Source organism: Oncorhynchus gorbuscha, linkage group LG21, assembly GCF_021184085.1.
Source record: "Oncorhynchus gorbuscha isolate QuinsamMale2020 ecotype Even-year linkage group LG21, OgorEven_v1.0, whole genome shotgun sequence".
NCBI classification, from domain to species: domain Eukaryota; kingdom Metazoa; phylum Chordata; class Actinopteri; order Salmoniformes; family Salmonidae; genus Oncorhynchus; species Oncorhynchus gorbuscha.
The window spans coordinates 36,426,283-36,445,388 of record NC_060193.1 but is presented as its reverse complement, the minus strand read 5'-3'; the positions used below and the strand labels follow the sequence as shown (position 1 = coordinate 36,445,388).

General features: G+C 41.7%; 1 protein-coding gene across 3 annotated transcripts in view; it reads right to left on the bottom strand.

The window, feature by feature from the left end:
• Positions 1–253: 253 nt before the first annotated feature.
• The window catches only part of LOC124008664 (CMP-N-acetylneuraminate-beta-galactosamide-alpha-2,3-sialyltransferase 2-like), a 34,737-nt gene continuing 15,884 nt past the window's right edge, over positions 254–19,106 (bottom strand). For 2 of the 3 annotated variants that reach the window (XM_046320147.1, XM_046320146.1), the window contains 6 exons: positions 6,641–7,557; positions 4,074–4,267; positions 3,370–3,549; positions 1,556–1,601; positions 980–1,099; positions 254–878 (listed from right to left, as the gene is read on the bottom strand). In XM_046320147.1, the coding sequence (XP_046176103.1) occupies positions 708–878; positions 980–1,099; positions 1,556–1,601; positions 3,370–3,549; positions 4,074–4,267; positions 6,641–6,967 (1,038 nt within the window). In that variant the 5' untranslated portion in view covers positions 6,968–7,557 and the 3' untranslated portion in view covers positions 254–707. Of the gene's footprint in view, positions 879–979; positions 1,100–1,555; positions 1,602–3,369; positions 3,550–4,073; positions 4,268–6,640; positions 7,558–7,735; positions 8,773–19,106 lie in introns of those variants that run through there. The other variant, XM_046320145.1, reaches the window with a different exon arrangement.

Here is a 19,106-nt window from a genome sequence, read left to right as displayed (position 1 = left end):
GAAGAATGGGGGAAACACCCCATTAAAGGTGTGCCAAGCTTGTTGCGTCATACCCGAGAATAATCAATGGTGTAATCGATGGCAAAGTTGTTTCAACAAAATACTGAGTAAAGGGTCTGAATACTTACGTAAATGTAATATTTCAGTTTCATTTTTTATAAATTTGCTTTGTCATTATGGGGTATTGTGTGTGGATTGATGAGGGTGGGGGAATAATACATTTTTTAATTAGGTGGTAACAAAATGTGGAAAAAGTCAAGGGGTCTGAATACTTCCCAAAGGCACTGTAAGTATTCACACTGTTTTGCTATGAAACTCCAAATTGAGCTCAGGTGCATCCAGTGCATCCAATTTTCTTTTCATCATCCTTGAGATGTCAATACAACTTGACTGAAGTCAACCTGTGGCCAATTCAGGATTTAGAAAGAAACACATCTGTCTATATAAGATCCCACAACTGTCTGTAGATCTCTGAGGCTGTAACACAACAAAATGTGGAATAAGTCGAGGGGTATGAATAGTTTCTGAAGGCGATGTACATGATTCAAGTTTTTGTTGTGGTTTGAGGACTCCCGTTTGTGGTTTTGGTTGTTTGTGTTGCTCATAGGCACTAGTTGCAGAGAGCAGGGCACATATTTGACTGTCTCTGACCACCAGACCACTACACTCTAATGGCTTCATCCTGTACACACCACCCCTGCTCATTCTCATCTCCTGTGCAGCTTAATTTTGCCCTCTGTGTCAAGCTTTTGGATAACCTCCTTCTCAAAATCAGCATGGTGGACTCCGGTTTTCCTAAACGCGCCGCCGTACTTGTTTTCCTCCCAGTAATGATGCCAGTTCCCATGTTGATCGGCTCCATAGCCAAATACCGACACCTGTAGAGGCGTTAGCATTACTAGTGTTATTAGCATTCTGTTTACTTTTAACCAGGCTTCTCATACCAAAGATACGGCTCTTGATATCAAAGGATACACACCTCATCGCAGATGTGCAGGGCAAATATTATGGCCAGCATGCCCGTGGATGGGTATCTGCCATGGCGCTCTGTCCACCGGTCATAGGTGTACTTAAAGAATGCTGGATTTATCACCATTACCTGCAAACGAGAGGATGATTAGCTGTAACGCAACACACAAAAAGCATTAATAATTAAATGTTTTCATCCAAAATGACAATAAAAAATTACAAATAAATGTGTTTTTTCAGCTTTTTCTTTTGTTGCATGTACAGTACATTCTACACACATTTTACATAAATGGCGTTTTGATTAAATTTTTCACAGTAATTGCATTGCAAAAATCAAGTTATTTGATATTTTGATATACATAACATTTCTGTAGATAGATAGTAATTTTACATTGTAAATCATGTTTTCAGAATTTTGTACAATCATTTAAAATGAATAACACTAAGTTTTGAATCGAGTGTTGTTTTGCGTATCAGTTCATAAACCATGTGCCATGGAATTGGCACATCACAAACTCTTTCCAACAATTTTGCAACCTGTATGGCGCCGCAGTCAACATTTTGTCAAGTAAATGACAAGACTTACCTTATCCTTGTCAGCCTGTACTTGATCTTTCACCCTCATGTATGTCCTGAAGAAACATGAAAGGAAAACAACAATAAGATAGTTTTATTTATTTAACCAGGTGGGTCAGTTGAGAACAGTTCTCATTTACAATGCCAAACATTTGTCACGATTAAAACGGAACAGTAAAGATTGACACAACAAAGACAACTGTCACATACCTCATTTGCACATACTGTATATATATTTTTCTACTGTATTATTGACTGTATGTTTGTTTATTCCATGTGTAACTCTGTGTTGTTGAACTGCTTTGCTTTATCTTGGCCAGGTCGCAGTTGCAAATGAGAACTTGTTCTCAACTATCCCACCTGGTTAAATAAAGGTGAAATAAAATGTAAATAATAAAACAACATAAAAACAGACTAGGGCCTAGATTCAATCAGGTCAAGTGTTAACTGGCGATAGCCTACATACTGTCGTGGAGGTGTGACTATGTTGGAGCTGTCAAATCTGTGAGCAGCTGGTCTTGATCATTGTCACGAAGCCACATCCATCCCACACACGTTAGAAGTCCAAAACAAGAAAGTATAGACTATTTAGAAATAATGGCCCTCAAAAAGAAAATCATTAAACTAAAAATGAGGATTTATATCAGCCTAGTCGAGATGTAGATTACACCTCACATTCCAGTGATCGAACTTGTCAACAAGACTGCATGGGATTTCTCTTAATGCGACTCTTAATGCAGCCAAGAGGCTGAAGAAATTCGGCTTGTCACCAAAAGCACTCACAAACTTCTACAGATGCACAATCGAGAGCATCCTGGTGGGTGTATCACCGCCTGGTACGGCAACTGCTCCGCCCACAACCGTAAGGTTCTCCAGAGGTAGTAAGGTCTGCACAACGCATCACTGGGGGCAAACTACCTACCCTCCAGGACACCTACACCACCCGATGTTACAGGAAGGCCATAAAGATCATCAAGGACAACAACCACCCGAGCCACTGCCTGTGCACCCCGCTATCATCCAGAAGGCGAGGTCGGTACAGGTGCATCAAAGCTGGGACCGAGCGACTGAAAAACAGCTTCTATCTCAAGGCCATCAGACTGTTAAACAGCCACCACTAACATTGAGTGGCTGCTGCCAACACACTGACACTGACTCAACTCCAGCCACTTTAATAATGGGAATTGATGGGAAATGATGTAAAATATATCACTAGCCACTTTAATCAATGCTACCTTATATAATGTTACTTACCCTACATTACATTTACATTTACATTTAAGTCATTTCATATGCATACGTATATACTGTACTCTATATCATCTACTGCATCCTTATGTAATACATGTATCAATAGCTACTTTAACTATGCCACTTTGTTTACATACTCATCTCATATGTATATACTGTACTCGATACCATCTACTGTATCTTGCCTATGCTGCTCTGTACCATCACTCATTCATATATCTTTATGTACATATTCTTTATCCCCTTACACTGTGTATAAGACAGTCGTTTTGGAATTGTTACTTAGATTACTTGTTGGTTATTACTGCATTGTTGGAACTAGAAGCACAAGCATTTCGCTATACTCGCATTAACATCTGCTAACCATGTGTATGTGACAAATACAATTTGATTTGATTTGATTTTGATTTGATAAGACAAGATCAAGGTCAACAATTGTCAACAATTAACTACGCCATCTGTTTTAGTCAGTCAGACGAATACCATGCAGTAGTCAGTTGAGTGCACAAATACAGCTACTGCAATTTGGGAAGTGACAGTAAAAAGCTTGTAATTGGCGTAGAGTAGACCTACGTTTTGATCTCTCCTGTCGACAGGGCGCTGGCTACCCACTGTAGATCGCGGAGTTTAAAGGGCAGCAGGACGAGGTGGACCCCAGGACCGATGTCCACTGCACTCTCAGGGTACATGAAGTGGTGTGTCGTTCTGTTGCCCACGTCCACCTCAAACCCTAATGTGGTGGCTTTATTCATTCTTGACAGCAAAGCGAGAACATTGCTTCAGCTCACAGGCATGTCATGTATGGCGTGCGAGATAACAATCAGACACTGTATTAGATTTATTAACATGGTAACCCTGCAGCTACTGCGCTGTAGTGTACTGTATTCATTCATTCCAGACAGTCAGTCAACCACCTGACTTAACCAATAGTTAACTAATTGTGGTGTTGATTGAGCTCATGCGGTATGCCTCACTGGTTTCAGGAGATGAGGTAATTGGGTCAGGTGGTTTGTTGCGTGTCTGGAACTGAAGCCTGGTCACTGCAGTTCCTCAGGCTCATTATTGCCTAATCCTGCCAATGTGAATAGCGGTGGTTGTTTGGATCATGGCAGTGATTGTGTAATGCCTGCTCTCGCTTTTTAGACTATGTTGGTGTTGTGTGTGATAAGCATGATTCTTTGGATTTTCTATTGTGGATGTTTTGTCTGTTAATGGTTGTTTTGAATGTTTGATTGATTGTGTTGTCTGCGTTGGGTCATGTTTTCTCTGGGCCATACCTTATGACACTGTTATGGGAGTCTATCAAGGAGCCATATTGAGAGCCCAGCAGGTTTCCTGAGTTCCCCACCACTGCACACTTCCTGCATTGAGCTTGTTTGGGTTGGACATCCCTGGGGGGGGGAGCGATGACCTGGAACATCTTCTGGATCACCTCGTATATCGTACGCTCATCGGTGGACCGCTGCAAAGCCTGACGGGAATGTTCAAAACTCACTTTAGATGTGGAACAAGAATATCTCACAGGAATAATACCTGTGCTCTCCTTTGGCTACCAACAAACAAAAACAGGGCAATATACAAGGGTCCTTTTAATATTCAGTACTTGGCAGCTCCAGAGGGAGGCCTTGGGTTAAATGTGCCCCTTCATAACCAGCCAGCCTCTTTGTGGCCATCTTACTAACAATTTTGGCATGGCATTCTTAGCAGACCAACACTGTGTGTGTGTGTGTGTGTGTGTGTGTGTGTGTGTGTGTGTGTGTGTGTGTGTGTGTGTGTGTGTGTGTGTGTGTGTGTGTGTGTGTGTGTGTGTGTGTGTGTGTGTGTGTGTGTGTGTGTGTGTGTGTGTGTGTGTGTGTGTGTGTGTGTGTATGGGGGGGTGAAATTTAAAATTCAGCATTAGTGGAGACTGCATTCATGGTAAACGCTGCATATGTCGTCTCGATTGGAAGTTGCCGTTGAATTTCTAACGAATTTCAGCGAAAAAGATTAAATAGAGCCCTAAATTCCTCATATGACTAAAATGATAATTGGCGAGTATATCTGGGAATACACACATTACACATCCATATACAGTGCCTAGTGAAAGTCTACACACCCCTTGCATGGTCTTTACATTTTGCTGCCTTAAAATTACATCTAAAAAGGGATTACGTTTGATATTGTTTCCCGAAGATCTACACAACCTACTCCACATTTTCAAATACTTGGTGGAAGCACTATTTTCAGCTATTACTACTGTGAATATTTTGAAATAATATCCGACCGACTTTGCACAACTCTCAGAGCAGAGAGTATATACTTTTTCCACATTTTGTTGTGTTCTAGCCTTAATTTAAAATGGATTAAATTGAGAGTTTGTGTCGCTGGCTTACAGACAATACCCCATAATGTAAAATTATTGTTTTCGACATCTGTACAAATAAATAACACAAATGAAAAGCTAAAATGTCTTGAGCCAATACATATTCAACCCCTTTGTTATGGCAAGCCTAAATAAGTTCAGGAGTAAACATTTGCTAAACAAGTCACAGACTAAGTCGCATGGACTCACTCTGTGTCCATTAATAGTGTTTAACATGATTTTTGATTGACTACCTCATCTCTGTACCCCACAATCGAGCAGTGAATTTCAAACATAGACCAGGGAGGTTTTCCAATGCTTCGCAAAGAAGGGCACCTATTGGTAGATGGGTAAAGATAATAAAAAAGCAGACATTGAATATCCCTTTGAGCATGGTGAAGTGAATAATTACACTTTGGATGGTGTATCAATACACCCAGTCACTACAAAGACACAGGCATCCCTCCTAACTCAGTTGCAAGAGGAAGGAAACCGCTCAGGGATTTCACCATAAGGCCAATGGTGACGTCAAAACTGTTAAGAGTTTAATGACTGTGATAGGAGAAAACTGAGGACGGATCAACAACACAAGACATCACTGAGTACCACTCTTCATATCTTCAAACATGGTGGTGGCTACATAATGTTATGGTTATGCTTGTCATCGGCAAGGAATAGGGAGTTTTTTGGGGGGGGAAGAAACAGAATAAAGTTAAGCAAAGGCAAAATCCTAGATGAAACCTGGTTCAGCTTGCTTTCCAGCAGACACTGGGAGATAAATTCACCTTTCGGCAGGACAATAACGCAAAACACAAGGTCAATTATACACTGGGGTTGCTTGCCAAGATGACATTGAATGTTCCTGAGTGGCATAGTTACAATTTTGACATAAGTCAGATTGAAAATCTATGGAAAGGCTTGAGAATGGCTGTTTAGCGATGATCAACAATCAACGTCATGAATAATGTGCAAATATTGTACAATCTTGGTATGCAAAGCTCTTAGACTTACCCAGGAACACTCACAGCTGTAATCACAGCCAAAGGTGATTCTAACATGTATTGACTCAAGGGTGTGAATATTTATGTAAATTACATAATTGCTAAAAGTTATAAAACCATGTTTTCCCTATGATAACATTTTAAGGCAACAAAATGTCGACTGTGCAAGGGGTTTGTAGACTTTCACTAGGCACTGTACCTTGAATTATTTTCAAATTGACTTATTATTGAACGATAGTGAACAGGATATATAGTAATACAATGTAATACTACATTATTACTATCATTACTAAGTAGAAATGTATTACATTGTACTGATGTACTTCTAATAATGTACAGACATATTATTTGGGAAAGTGTCAGAGATTGCTTTCTGTAATTTTTGTTACAATATACAGAATTTTTGCTGTATGGTCCTACATCTTTAACAATAAGCTGACAGTATTTGGCCACATACATGGTCACAGTCTTTGGCCCCTCTCATCAATAGTAATGGTCTTACCAGCCACCACTTCAGGGCCAGGGGGTCCATGTTGTTGTCTCTGTCTGTGAGGAAGGGCTGCTGCTGGGGGTCATAGTGCTGAGCGAACCACGCAGAAACCTTCATGTCCGCTATGCAGGATGGGCACTCACATATCCTGTCTGGACTGAGCACCATGGCACTGGGTGTTGCCCATGTTCGGTTAACAACGGGCCCTGGCACAGACCTGGAGGTGGCATGGGTCTCCATCAAAGTCATAGACAGGATGTTGTTCTTCTGAATGGTGATCATGACAAAGAGAATCCCACCAAACAGAGAAAACAAGCACAACTTCCTCTTGAAAAGCATGACCGGACGTTGTGAGGTAGGTAGAGAGGTGTACAGTCAGTGCCCTGGTGAAAAGGCAGTCCAGTGATAGGCGTTGGCACCAGGAGTTTCAGTGGTGGAACCCAACTTAGGCAGTCCAGTGTTATTGTCTTGGCTTATATACTTAGTGATTCTGGATTCAAAGGTAAGAACCAGAAACATTCAGCAACTACTTTCTGATGTTCTATCTCCCTGCTATCTCCCTGCTGTCCCAGCCAGCCACTTCTTAAAATCTCAGGTAACACAAACATGCAGAAGAATTGGTTGATACCTGAGTTTATAAAGGAAAGAGGGTGTTAGCTGGATTTTGACCCTGGTCTGATGTGTCCTAGTTAATCGAGGAGAATAAGTCCCATGAAACAATTCGACCCAAAAATGTTGTCTGCCGCTTACGAGGGAGACTGACTTGCTCTGCTCAAGGCAATCGCAGAGGAAATGTAAAAGAGGAAGGGAAACATATATCCTTCGGTTTCCAAATTCCCTACCCAAGCCTAAAGAAGGCCTCTCATTGGTAAAACCTCCATGTTTCTCTCCAGAGCTCCGGTCTGAATGCGCTGCACAGCTTCCTGCTTCTAGAAGACACAAACACACAGCATCAATGCAACGATTCAGAAAACAAAATCAACATCAACCATGCTGCTTTAAGTAACAAATAGGAGATGGGGAGAGAAATCAATACTCCAAGAGCCACATACTGAACAGTCAACGGCAGCTTTTGATAAACTCATCAATTTAGGGCTAAATACATACCGTATCTTGAAAACATCCATCAAAAATATACTGTGTGCATGGCCATCTGGTATTTACAGTATTTGCACTGAATATATGCGCTCAGTACTAACTCCACTTCTTATCAGCACGATCGATAACAAAGCTTGCACAAATGTAACAGATGTAACAGTCACCCTATTGGCTGTGAAACTTCTGTTGTTAGCACGCCTCTTCCTGTGTGTGCAGAAAGAGGAAATTCAGCAGAACTGTTAACATGCAGCCTTTTTTCTTCACCTTGAGTTCTCAGAGCACAACACTACCATCGAAGGAGTGGAAAGCCAAAACAACTGTTGCCTCTCGCTGAGGCACACAACTGTTGCCTCTCGCTGAGGCACACAACTGAGCCTGAGTGTCCACTCTGCAACACACAAGTTTATAAATAAAGTCACACGCTGGCCCTGCATTAATGCATCTCCCATAGATGCAATACCCCCCACCCCCTTTGGGGCCAGACTCAGTGACACCAGGGGTGCAGAATCACTTGCATTGAACTCACTTGCATTGAATAAGCCAGCCTGCTGACTTCCCTCACTGGGATCCTGCTGCCTCTGGATATTAGCAACAGAGACTCCCCACCTGGCTGCCAAACTAAAGCCACAGTGGTTATAGGATCCGAGAGAGGAGGGGTTGGAGGGAGAATTCCCAGGGATCGGCTGATCGTCAGCTGATGCAGTGGAAGAGTTCTGTTAGATGAGATAAGATCATATCGGTGTATCCCTGCCTGTGTGTCTGTCTGCCTGTCTGTCTGGTCCTGGTGCAGAACAAACATCCCTGCATCTTATCCTCAGAACAGCGCAACAAAAGACCCAGGCCCAACCAACAGGCCAAGGCCCAGACAGTTCACATTCATTATTCAATCAAATGAAGCCAGTGAATCCTGAATTACAATGGCAGGGCAAGAGAGAGAACACCCACATAGAGATACACACAGGGCATCACAGCAGAGTCTGCTTTGTATGTGCCAAGGCATATACACATATGCTTAAAAGGAGTAGCTACAGGGCCTTCAGAAAGTATTCATAACTTTGTTGTGTTACAGCCTGAATTCAAAATGGTTTCATTTTTCTATACACAATACCCCATATAATGGGTCAATACTTTGTAGAAGCACTTTTGGCAGTGATTACAGCACTGAGTCTTTTCTAGGTAAATCTGTAAGAGCTTTCCACTCCTGGACTGTGCAAAACATTAGCCCATTGGTCTATGCAAAATTCTTAAAGCACATTTTCAGGTCATGCCATAGATTTTAAAGTAGATTTAAAGTGCTGTGGAAAAGTATTTGCCCCCTTCCTGATTGTATCTATTTTGGGGCATATGTTTTTATACTGAATGTTATCAAATCTTCAAACAAAAGCTAATATTAGATATCGGGAACCTGAGTTAACAAATAACAAAAAAAATATATAGAATGATTTTATTTATTGAATTAACAAAGATACGTAACACTCAATTCCCATGTGTGAAAAAGTAATTGCTCCCTTACACTTAATAAGTGGTTGTCCCACCTTTAGCTGCAATGACTGCAACCAAATACTTCCACATCCCTGGTCGCTCCTCATTTCAGTTCGCTGCAGCTAGCGACTGAATCAAGCTGCAACAAACACTCAAACTGCACAGTTTTATCACAATCTCTTCATTCAAAGACTCAATCATGGACACTCTTACTGACAGTTGTGGCTGCTTTGCGTGATGTATTGTTGTCTCTACCTTCTTGCCCTTTGTGCTGTCTGTGCCCAATAATTTTTGTTTCATCTTTTGTGCTGCTACCATGTTGTGTTGCTACTATGTTGTTGTTATGTTGTGTTGCTACCATGCTGTGTTGTCGTGTGTTGCTGCCTTGCTATGTTGTTGTCTTAGGTCTCTCTTTATGTAGTGTTGTGTTTTCTCTCTTGCTGTGATGTGTGTTTTGTCCAGTATTTATGTGTATTTATTTATTTATTTATTTTAATCACAGGCCTCTGTCCCCGCAGGAGGCCTTCTGCCTTTTGGTAGGCCGTCATTGTAAATGAGAATTTGTTCTTAAGTGACTTGCCTAGTTAAATAAAGGTTCAATAAAATAAAATAAACAAAGTTGTTGGTCAGTCTCTCACATCGCTCTGGGGGAATTTTGGCCCACTCTTGCATGCAGAACTGCTTTAACTTCTTAAGGTACAGAGGGCAGCATTTTCACTTTTGGATAAATAGCGTGCCCAATTTCAACTTCCTGCTACTCATGCTAAGAATATAAGATATGCATATTATTTGTGGATTTGGATAGAAAACACTCTGAAGTTTCTAAAACTGTTTGAATCATGTCTGTGAGTATAACAGAACTTATGTAGCAGGCAAAACCCCGAGGACTAACCGTTCAGAATTTCTTTTTTTAGGTGTCTGTCTGTTCACTGAGGTCTCATTGGCAAATGATATTTCTTAGAAACTTGTTTTCAGTTCCTACCGCTTCCACTGGATGTCATTAGTCTTTGGTTGAGGATATTTGGTTGAGGAATTTGGTTGAGGATATTCATTTGTGCAATGAAGAAGTATGGCCATCCTGGAAAAGGGTAACGCTGTTGAGAGTTGGCCAAGACTTGAAAAGTAGCTTTAGTTTCCTCTCATCCTCTATTGAAAACAGATAGACCCGTCGTCAATTTGATAGATTATTAACATTTAAAAATACCTAAAGTTATATTGCAAAAGTAGTTTGAAATATTTTGGCAAAGTTTATAGGCAACTTTTGAAATATTTTGTAGTGACGTTGCGCATTTTGGAAGTGTTTTTTTTCTGGATCAAATGCAACAAATAAACTGATATCTTAGATATATATGGATGGAATTAATCGAACAAAAGGACCGATTGTGATGTTTATGGGACATATTGGAGTGCCAACAAAAGAAGCTCGTCAAAGGTAAGGCATGTTTTATATTTTATTTCTGCGTTTTGTGTAGTGCCTGCAGGGTTGAAATATGCTATCCTCTTTGTTTACTGTTGTGCTATCATTAGATAATAGCTTCTTATGTTTTCGCCGAAAAGCCTTTTTAAAATCTGACACGTTGGCTGGATTCACAATGAGTGTAGCTTTAATTGAGTATCTTACATGTGTGATGTAATGAAAGTTAGATTTTTATATCAATTTATTTGAATTTGCCGCGCTGCATTTTCCCTGGTTTTTGGCCAAGTGGGAAGCAAGCGTCCCCTATACCATAAGAAGTTAACTCAGTGACATTTGTGGGTTTTCAAGCATGTTTTCACCGCTTGTTTCAAGTCCTGTCACAACATTATTGTTGTCTATCAACAATGACAAGCCACAATGACAAGCCACCGGGAAAAAATTGTGTTTGACAAGATACAATGCTATTTCCAGTAAACAAATTGACAACAGACTTTCAATACGCATATAGAAAAGGACACTCAACAAGCACAACATTTACACAAATGACTGAAGATTGCCTGAGAGAAATGTATGATAAAATGATTGTGGGGCTTGTTAGACTTCAACGCAGCTTTTGACATTATCGATCAGTCTGCTGCTGGAATAACTGATGTGTCATGGCTTTACACTGCCTGCTATAATGTGGTTAAAGAGTTATATGTCTAACAGAACATAGAGGGTGTTCTTTAATGGAAGCCTCTCAAACATAATCCAGGTAGAAGCAGGAATTCCCCAGGGTAGCTGTTTAGGCCCCTTGCCATGACTACTACTTTTCCACATTAGGTAACTGATGCGAGCAGTAGAATCAGATTTAAAAAGCAGGTAAAAATACACTTTATTTAACAGCAGGGACTGTGAAGTAACACAAACATAGACACATGTATACACACACATGATAACATGTGCACTATACACACAAGTACACAATGATTTTGTAATGTAGATATGTGGTAGTGGAGTATGGGCCTGAGGGCACACACTTAGTGTGGTTTGTGAATTCTGTAATGAATGTATTGTAATGGTTTTAAAATGGTTTAACTGCCTTAATTCTGCTAGACATCTCAAGTGGGATTAGGTCTGGACATTGACTAAGCCATTCCAAAACGTAAAAAGTGTTGCATTTCAACCATTTATATGTAGACTTGATTATGTGTTTTGGATCATTGTCTTGCTGCATTACTCATCTGCGCTTCAGCTCACAGATGGATGGCCTGACATTCTCCTGTAGAATTCATATTCTTATTCTTGGTACCACTTGAAAGGAAACACTTTGAAGTTTATGGTAATGTGAAAGGAATGCAGTAGAATATTACACATTCGATCTGGTAAAAGATAGCACAAAGAAGAAAAAAACATTATTTTGTATTTTTTGTACCATCATTGTTGAAATGCAAGAGAAACGCCATAATGTATTTATTACAGCCCAGGTGCAATTTAGATTTTGGCCACTAGATGGAATCAGTATATGTGCAAAGATTTGGCCTGATCAAATGACCAATTGCATTTCTGTCAAATGACCAATTGCAAGACTGCCCAAATGTGCATCATTTGTTTACTAATAACTTTTCATGTTAAAGCATTGTACACTCTCCTCAAACAATAGCATGGTATTCTTTCACTGTAATAGCTACTTCAAATGGCACCAGAAGAAGTAATGGCAGCAGTTTTACGGGTTCCCAACCAATTGTGCTATGTGTTTTTTTCACGTTATTTGTAACTTATTTTGTACATAATGTTTCTGCAACCGTATCTTACGGCAAAAAAAGAGCTTCTGGATATCAGGACAGCGATCACTCACCTCGGATTATTCAACAAGCAGGAAGCACAGGACATTCTCCAAACACCCGACAGGGCCAACATCCCCATTATTTGCAAGATTAGGAGACGCAGGTATAGAGGACACAGAGCGGGATGCCTCGTGAGGACCCGCAGGAGGCGAGTGGGAAACCTGTTACCGTCAAAATTACTCTAAATTGTGCAAACATTGGACAATAAATTAGACGAGGTATGATCACGAATATCCTACCAACTGGACATCAAAAACTAATATCCTACGTTTCACAGAATCGTGGCTGAATGGCGACGTGGAAATTCAGCTAGCGGGATATACGCTGCACCAGCAGCACACTCCGGTTAGATGAGGGGGGGGGGCGGGGCGGTCTGTGCATATTTGTAAACAACAGCTGGTGCACTAAATCTAAGGAAGTCACTAGATTTTGCTCACCTGAAGTAGAATATATTGTGATAAATTGCAGGCCACACTACTTGCCTAGAGAATTTTCAGCTATACTTTTCGTAGCTGTTTATTTACCACCACAGACAGATACTGGCACTAAGACCGCACTCAGTCAGTTGTATAAGGAAATAAGCAAACAGAAAACCACTCACCCAGAGGTGGCGCTCCTAGTGGCCGGAGACTTTAATGCAGGGAAACTTAAATCAGTTCTACCAAATTTCTATCAACAGGTTAAATGTGCAACCAGAGGGAAAACAATTCTAGATAACCTGTACTCCACACACAGAGACATGTAAAAAGCTCCCCCTCACCCTCCATTTGGTAAATCCAACCAAAACTCCATCCTCCTGATTCCTGCTTTCAAGCAAAAATTAAAGCAGGAAGCACCAGCAACTCGGTCTATAAAAAAAGTGGTTAGATGAAGCAGATGCTAAACTACAGGACTGTTTCACTATTACAGACTGGAACATGTTCCGGGGTTCTTCCGATGGCATTGAGAAGTACAAGACAACTCAGTGTGTCAGAGTGAGCAATGAGCTGTCGCCCACTCATAGCTATGATGTGGGCGTGCCCCAAGGGTCAATACTGGGGCCCCTCCTGTTCAGCCTGTACATTAATGATCTGCCTTCTGTCTGTACTGGGTCTGAAGTTCAAATGTATGCAGATGATACAGTGATATATGTGCTTGCAAAGAGCAAACAACAAGCTGCACAAGAACTCACTACTGTAATGGTCCAGGTTACAAAGTGGCTCAGTGACTCGTGTTTGCATCTCAATGTGAAAAAAACTGTTTGCATGTTCTTCACAAAGAGGGCAACAGATGCTACTGAGCCAGATGTCTATGTGTCAGGGGAGAAGCTCCAGGTGGTATCCGATTTTAAGTACCTTGGCATCATACTTGATTCCAACCTCTCTTTTAAAAAGCATGTGAAAAAGGTAATTCAAATAACCAAATTCAACCTAGCTAATTTCCGATTTATACGAAATTGTTTGACTACAGAGGTAGCAAAACTGTACTTTAATTCTATGATACTCCCCCACTTAACATACTGCTTGACTAGTTGGGCCCAAGCTTGCTGTACAACATTAAAACCTATTCAGTCTGTCTACAAACAGGCTCTCAAAGTGCTTGATAGGAAGCCCAATAGCCATCATCATTGTCACATCCTTAGAAAGCATGAGATCTTGAGTTGGGAAAATCTTGTGCAATACACCGACGCATGTCTTGTATTCAAGATCCTTAATGGCCTGGCTGTTATGCAGGTGAATGAGGACCCAAAAGCGACTTGGCGAAAACAGAGTCTTTATTCCAGTAAAGGATATAAGCAATACTCCTGGACAATCAGAGCAGAAAACAAAACATAAAAAACTTAATTCCACTCGTAGTGACGAGGACAGACTGGAGACTCGACCATTAACTGTAGGTTGCCTCGGGAAGGCACCGACCGTAGCAGACTCAGACACCTGCTCACACGCAGCATCTGAGGGAAACAAGACACGACAGGGCGAGACAAAGACACAGCACGGCAAACATCATACAAGGATCCGACAGGACAGAAACGGAAAACAAGGGGAGAAATAGGGACTCTAATCAGAGGAGAAGATAGGGAACAGGTGTGAAAAGACGTGATGAATGAGTAGGAGAATAGGAACAGCTGGGAGCAGGAACGGAACGATAGAGAGAGGAGAGAGAGGGAGGGAGAGAGAAAAAGGGAACGAACCTAATAAGACCAGCAGGGGGAAACGAACAGAAGGGAAAGCATAATGACAAGACAATATAAGACAAAACATGACTCCCCCTCCACTCAATATTTTTGTTAAACAGAAAACCCAGACATATGGCAGCAGATCCACAAGGTCTGCCATGAGAGGTGACTGTATAGTTCCCCTAAGGAAATGCACCTTTAGTAAATCTGCATTCTCTGTGAGAGCTTCCCATGTCTGGAATACACTGCCATCAGACACATAACTGCACCACATATCACACTTTCAGAAAATGCTTGAAGACCTGGCTAAAGGTCAATCAGATTTGTGAACATGGTCCCTAGCTGTGTGTTGCCGCTTTCCATGTTGTCTGTTGTCTGTAGCTTGTGAGGTGTGGAAACACTTTGTTGCTTTTATGAATTTTGTTTTGCTGCTTTTTGTTCTATGTTGCTCTGTCTGTATGCTATGTCTTGCTTGTCCTATGTTGCTATGTCTTGCTTGTTCTATGGTGCTATTGTCTATATTGTAATTGTTTTTAATAACCTGCCCAGGGACTGCGGTTGAAAATTAGCCGGCTGGCTAAAACCGGCACTTTTACTGAAACATTGATTAATGTGCACTGTCCCTGTAAAAATAAAATAAACTAAACTAAACTAAACCACGTCAGTCACTGGCTTTATCAATAAGTGCATTGAGGACGTCGTCTCCACAGTGACTGTACATACATACCCCAACCAGAAGCCATGGATTACAGGCAACATTCACACTGAGCTAAAGGGTAGAGCTACCGCTTTCAAGTTGCGGGACTCTAACCAGAAGCTTACAAGAAATTCTGCTATGCCCTGCGACAAACCATCAAACAGGAAAAGCGCCAATACAGGGCTAAGATTGAGTCATACAACACCGGTTCCGATGCTCGTCTTACATTTACATTACATTTAAGTCATTTAGCAGACGCTCTTATCCAGAGCGACTTACAAATTGGTGCGTTCACCTTATGACATCCAGTGGAGCAACCACTTTACAATAGTGCATCTAAATCTTTTAAGTGGGGGGGGGTGAGAAGGATTACTTTATCCTATCCTAGGTATTCCTTAAAGAGGTGGGGTTTCAGGTGTCTCCGGAAGGTGGTGATTGACTCCGCTGTCCTGGCGTCGTGAGGGAGTTTGTTCCACCATGTTCTTCACTGACTTGCCTAGTTAAATAAAGGTAAAATAATAATAATATATATAATTTTAAAAAATGTTTGCAAACAGTCTTATATGGCAGGGCTTGCAAACTATTACAGACTACAAAGGGAAGCACAGCCACGAGCTGCCCAGTGACACGAGCATACCAGACGAGCTAAATCACTTCTATGCTCGCTTCGAGGCAAGCAACACTGAGGCATGCATGAGAGCATCAGCTGTTCCAGACGACTGTGGGATCACGCTCTCCGTAGCCGACGTGAGTAAGACCTTTAAAAAGGTACACAAGTCTGCGGGGCCAGACAGATTACCAGGACGTATGCTCCGGGCATGTGCTGACCAACTGGCAGGTGTCTTCACTGACATTTGCAACTTGTCCCTGATTGAGTCTGTAATACCAACATGTTTCAAGCAGACCACCATAGTCCCTGTGCCCAAGAAGACGACAGCAACCTGCCTAAAAGACTACAGACCTGTAGCACTCACGTCCGTAGCCATGAAGTGCTTTGAAAGGTTGGTAATGGCTCCCATCAACACCATTATCCCAGAAACCCTAGACCCACTTAAATTTGTGTACCGCACCAACAGATCCACAGATGATGCAACCTCTATTAGAGGTCGACCGATTAATCGGAATGGCTGATTTCAAGTTTTCATAACAATCGGAAATCGGTATTTTTGGACACCGATTTGACCATTCTTTTTTTTACACCTTTATTTCATCTTTATTTAACTAGGCAAGTCAGTTAAGAACACATTATTGGGCCTCCTGGGTGGCGCAGTGGTTAAGGGCGCTGTATTGCAGCGCCAGCTGTGCCACCAGAGACTCTGGGTTTGTGCCCAGGCTCTGTCGTAACCGGCTGCGACCAGGAGGTCTGTTGGGCGATGCACAATTGGCCTAGCGTCGTCCGGGTTAGGGAGGGTTTGGCTGGTAGGGATATCCTTGTCTCATCATGCACCTGTGACTCCTGTGGCGGGCCGGGCACAGTGCACGCTAAACAAGGTCGCCAGGTGCACGGTGTTTCCTCCGACACATTGGTACGGCTGGCTTCCAGGTTGGATACGCGTTGTGTTAAGAAGCAGTGCGGCTTGGTTGGGTTGCGTATTGGAGGACGCATGACTTTCAACCTTCGTCTCTCCCGAGCCCGTACGGGAGTTGTAGTGATGAGGCAAGTTAGTAGCTACTAACAATTGGATACCACGAAAAAGGGGTAAAAATTAAATAAAAAATAACACATTCTTATTTTCAATGACGCCCTAGGAACGATGGGTTAACTGCCTCGTTCAGGGGCAGAACGATAGATTTTTACCTTGTCAGCTCGGGAAATTCAATCTTGCAACCTAACAGTTAACTAGTCCAACGCTCAAAACACCTGATTACATTGCAATCCACGAGGAGACTGCCTGTTAAGCGAATGCAGTAAGCCAAGGTAAGTTGCTAGCTAGCATTAAACTTATCTTATAAAAAACAATAAATCATAATCACTAGTTAACGACACATGGTTGATGATATTACTAGTTTATCTAGCGTGTCCTGTGTTGCATATAATCGATGTGGTGCGTATCGTTGCTCCAATGTGTATCTAACCATAAACATCAATGCCTTTCTTAAAATCAATACACAGAAGTATATATTTTTAAACCTGCATATTTAGCTGAAAGAAATTCAGGTTAGCAGGCAATATTAACCAGGTGAAATTGTGTCACTTCTCTTGCGTTCATTGCACGCAAAGTCAGTGTATATGCAACAGTTTGGGCCACCTAATTTGCCAGTATTTTACGTAATTATGACATAACATTGAAGGTTGTACAATGTAACAGGAATATTTAGACTTATGGATGCCACCCGTTAGATAAAATACGGAGCGGTTCCGTAATTCACTGAAAGAATAAATATCTTGTTTTTGAGATGATAGTTTCCGGATTCGACCATATTAATGACCTAAGGCTCGTATTTCTATGTGTTATCATGTTATAACTAAGTCTATGATTTGATAGAGCAGTCAGACTGAGTGATGGTAGGCAGGAGCAGGCTCGTAAGTATTAATTCAAACAGAACTTTCGTGCGTTTGCCAGCAGCTCTGCTGTTTATGACTTCAAGCCTATCAACTCCCGAGATTAGGCTGGTGTAACCAATGCGAAATGGCAAGCTAGTTAGCGGGTGCGCGCTAATAGCATTTCAAATCTCACTCACTCTGAGACTGGAGTGGTTGTTCCCCTTGCTCTGCATGGGTAACGCTGCTTCGAGGGTGGCTGTTGTCGTTGTGTTCCTGGTTCGAGCCCAGGTAGGAGCGAGGAGAGAAAGCTATACTGTTACACTGGCAATACTAAAGTGCCTATAAGAACATCCAATAGCAGCGCGACAGGTACGAGAGGCAGCCCCAAAAAATAAAATGGGGGGGCAGACGAGGTGTGGGGCTAAGCCAGGTAGCAGACCTGAGCTCACTCCTCGTGCTTATTATAAGCAGCCGTGTTACTGGTCAGGCACCGTGTTATACGGTAAAGTGCACGGTATCACCAGTACGTTCCCATAGCCCGGTGCGCTATAGGGCAGCACCCCGAAAGTGCCATGCGAGTGTGGGCATCGAGCCAGGGCATATGGTGCCTGCTCAGCGTGTCTGGTCGCGGGGCTGCATTGAGTAGCTTGGATGAATAAGGTGCCCAGAGTAAACTGCCTGCTACTCAGGCCCAGTTGGTAATATATGCATATTATTAGTAGAGTTGGATAGAAAACACTCTAAAGTTTCTAAAACTGTTTGAATGATGTCTGTGAGTATAAAATAACTCATATAGCAGGCAAAAATCTGAGAAAAGAATCCAAGCAGGAAGTGGGAAATCTGAGGTTTGTAGTTTTTCAAGTCATTGTCTATTGAATATACAGTGTCTATGGGGTCATATTGCACTTCCTAAGGCTTCCACTAGATGTCAGCCGTCTTTAGATCCTTGTTTGAGCTGCGTTCCATCGCATTTCTACAGACAAAGGAATTCTCCGGTTGTAACATTATTGAAGATTTATGTTAAAAACATCCTAAAGATTGATTCTATACTTCGTTTGACATGTTTCTATGAACTGTAATATGACTTTTTTCTGAACTTTTGCCTGGACTTGCCCGCGCGTCGTGAATTTGGATTGTGTACTAAACGCGAGAACAAAAAGGAGGTATTTGGACACAAATGATGGACTTTATCAAACAACTCAAACATTTATTGTGGAACTGGGATTCCTGGGAGTGCATTCTGATGAAGATCATCAAAGGTAAGTGAATATTTATAACGCTATTTCTGACTTTGTTGACTACACAACATGGAGGATGG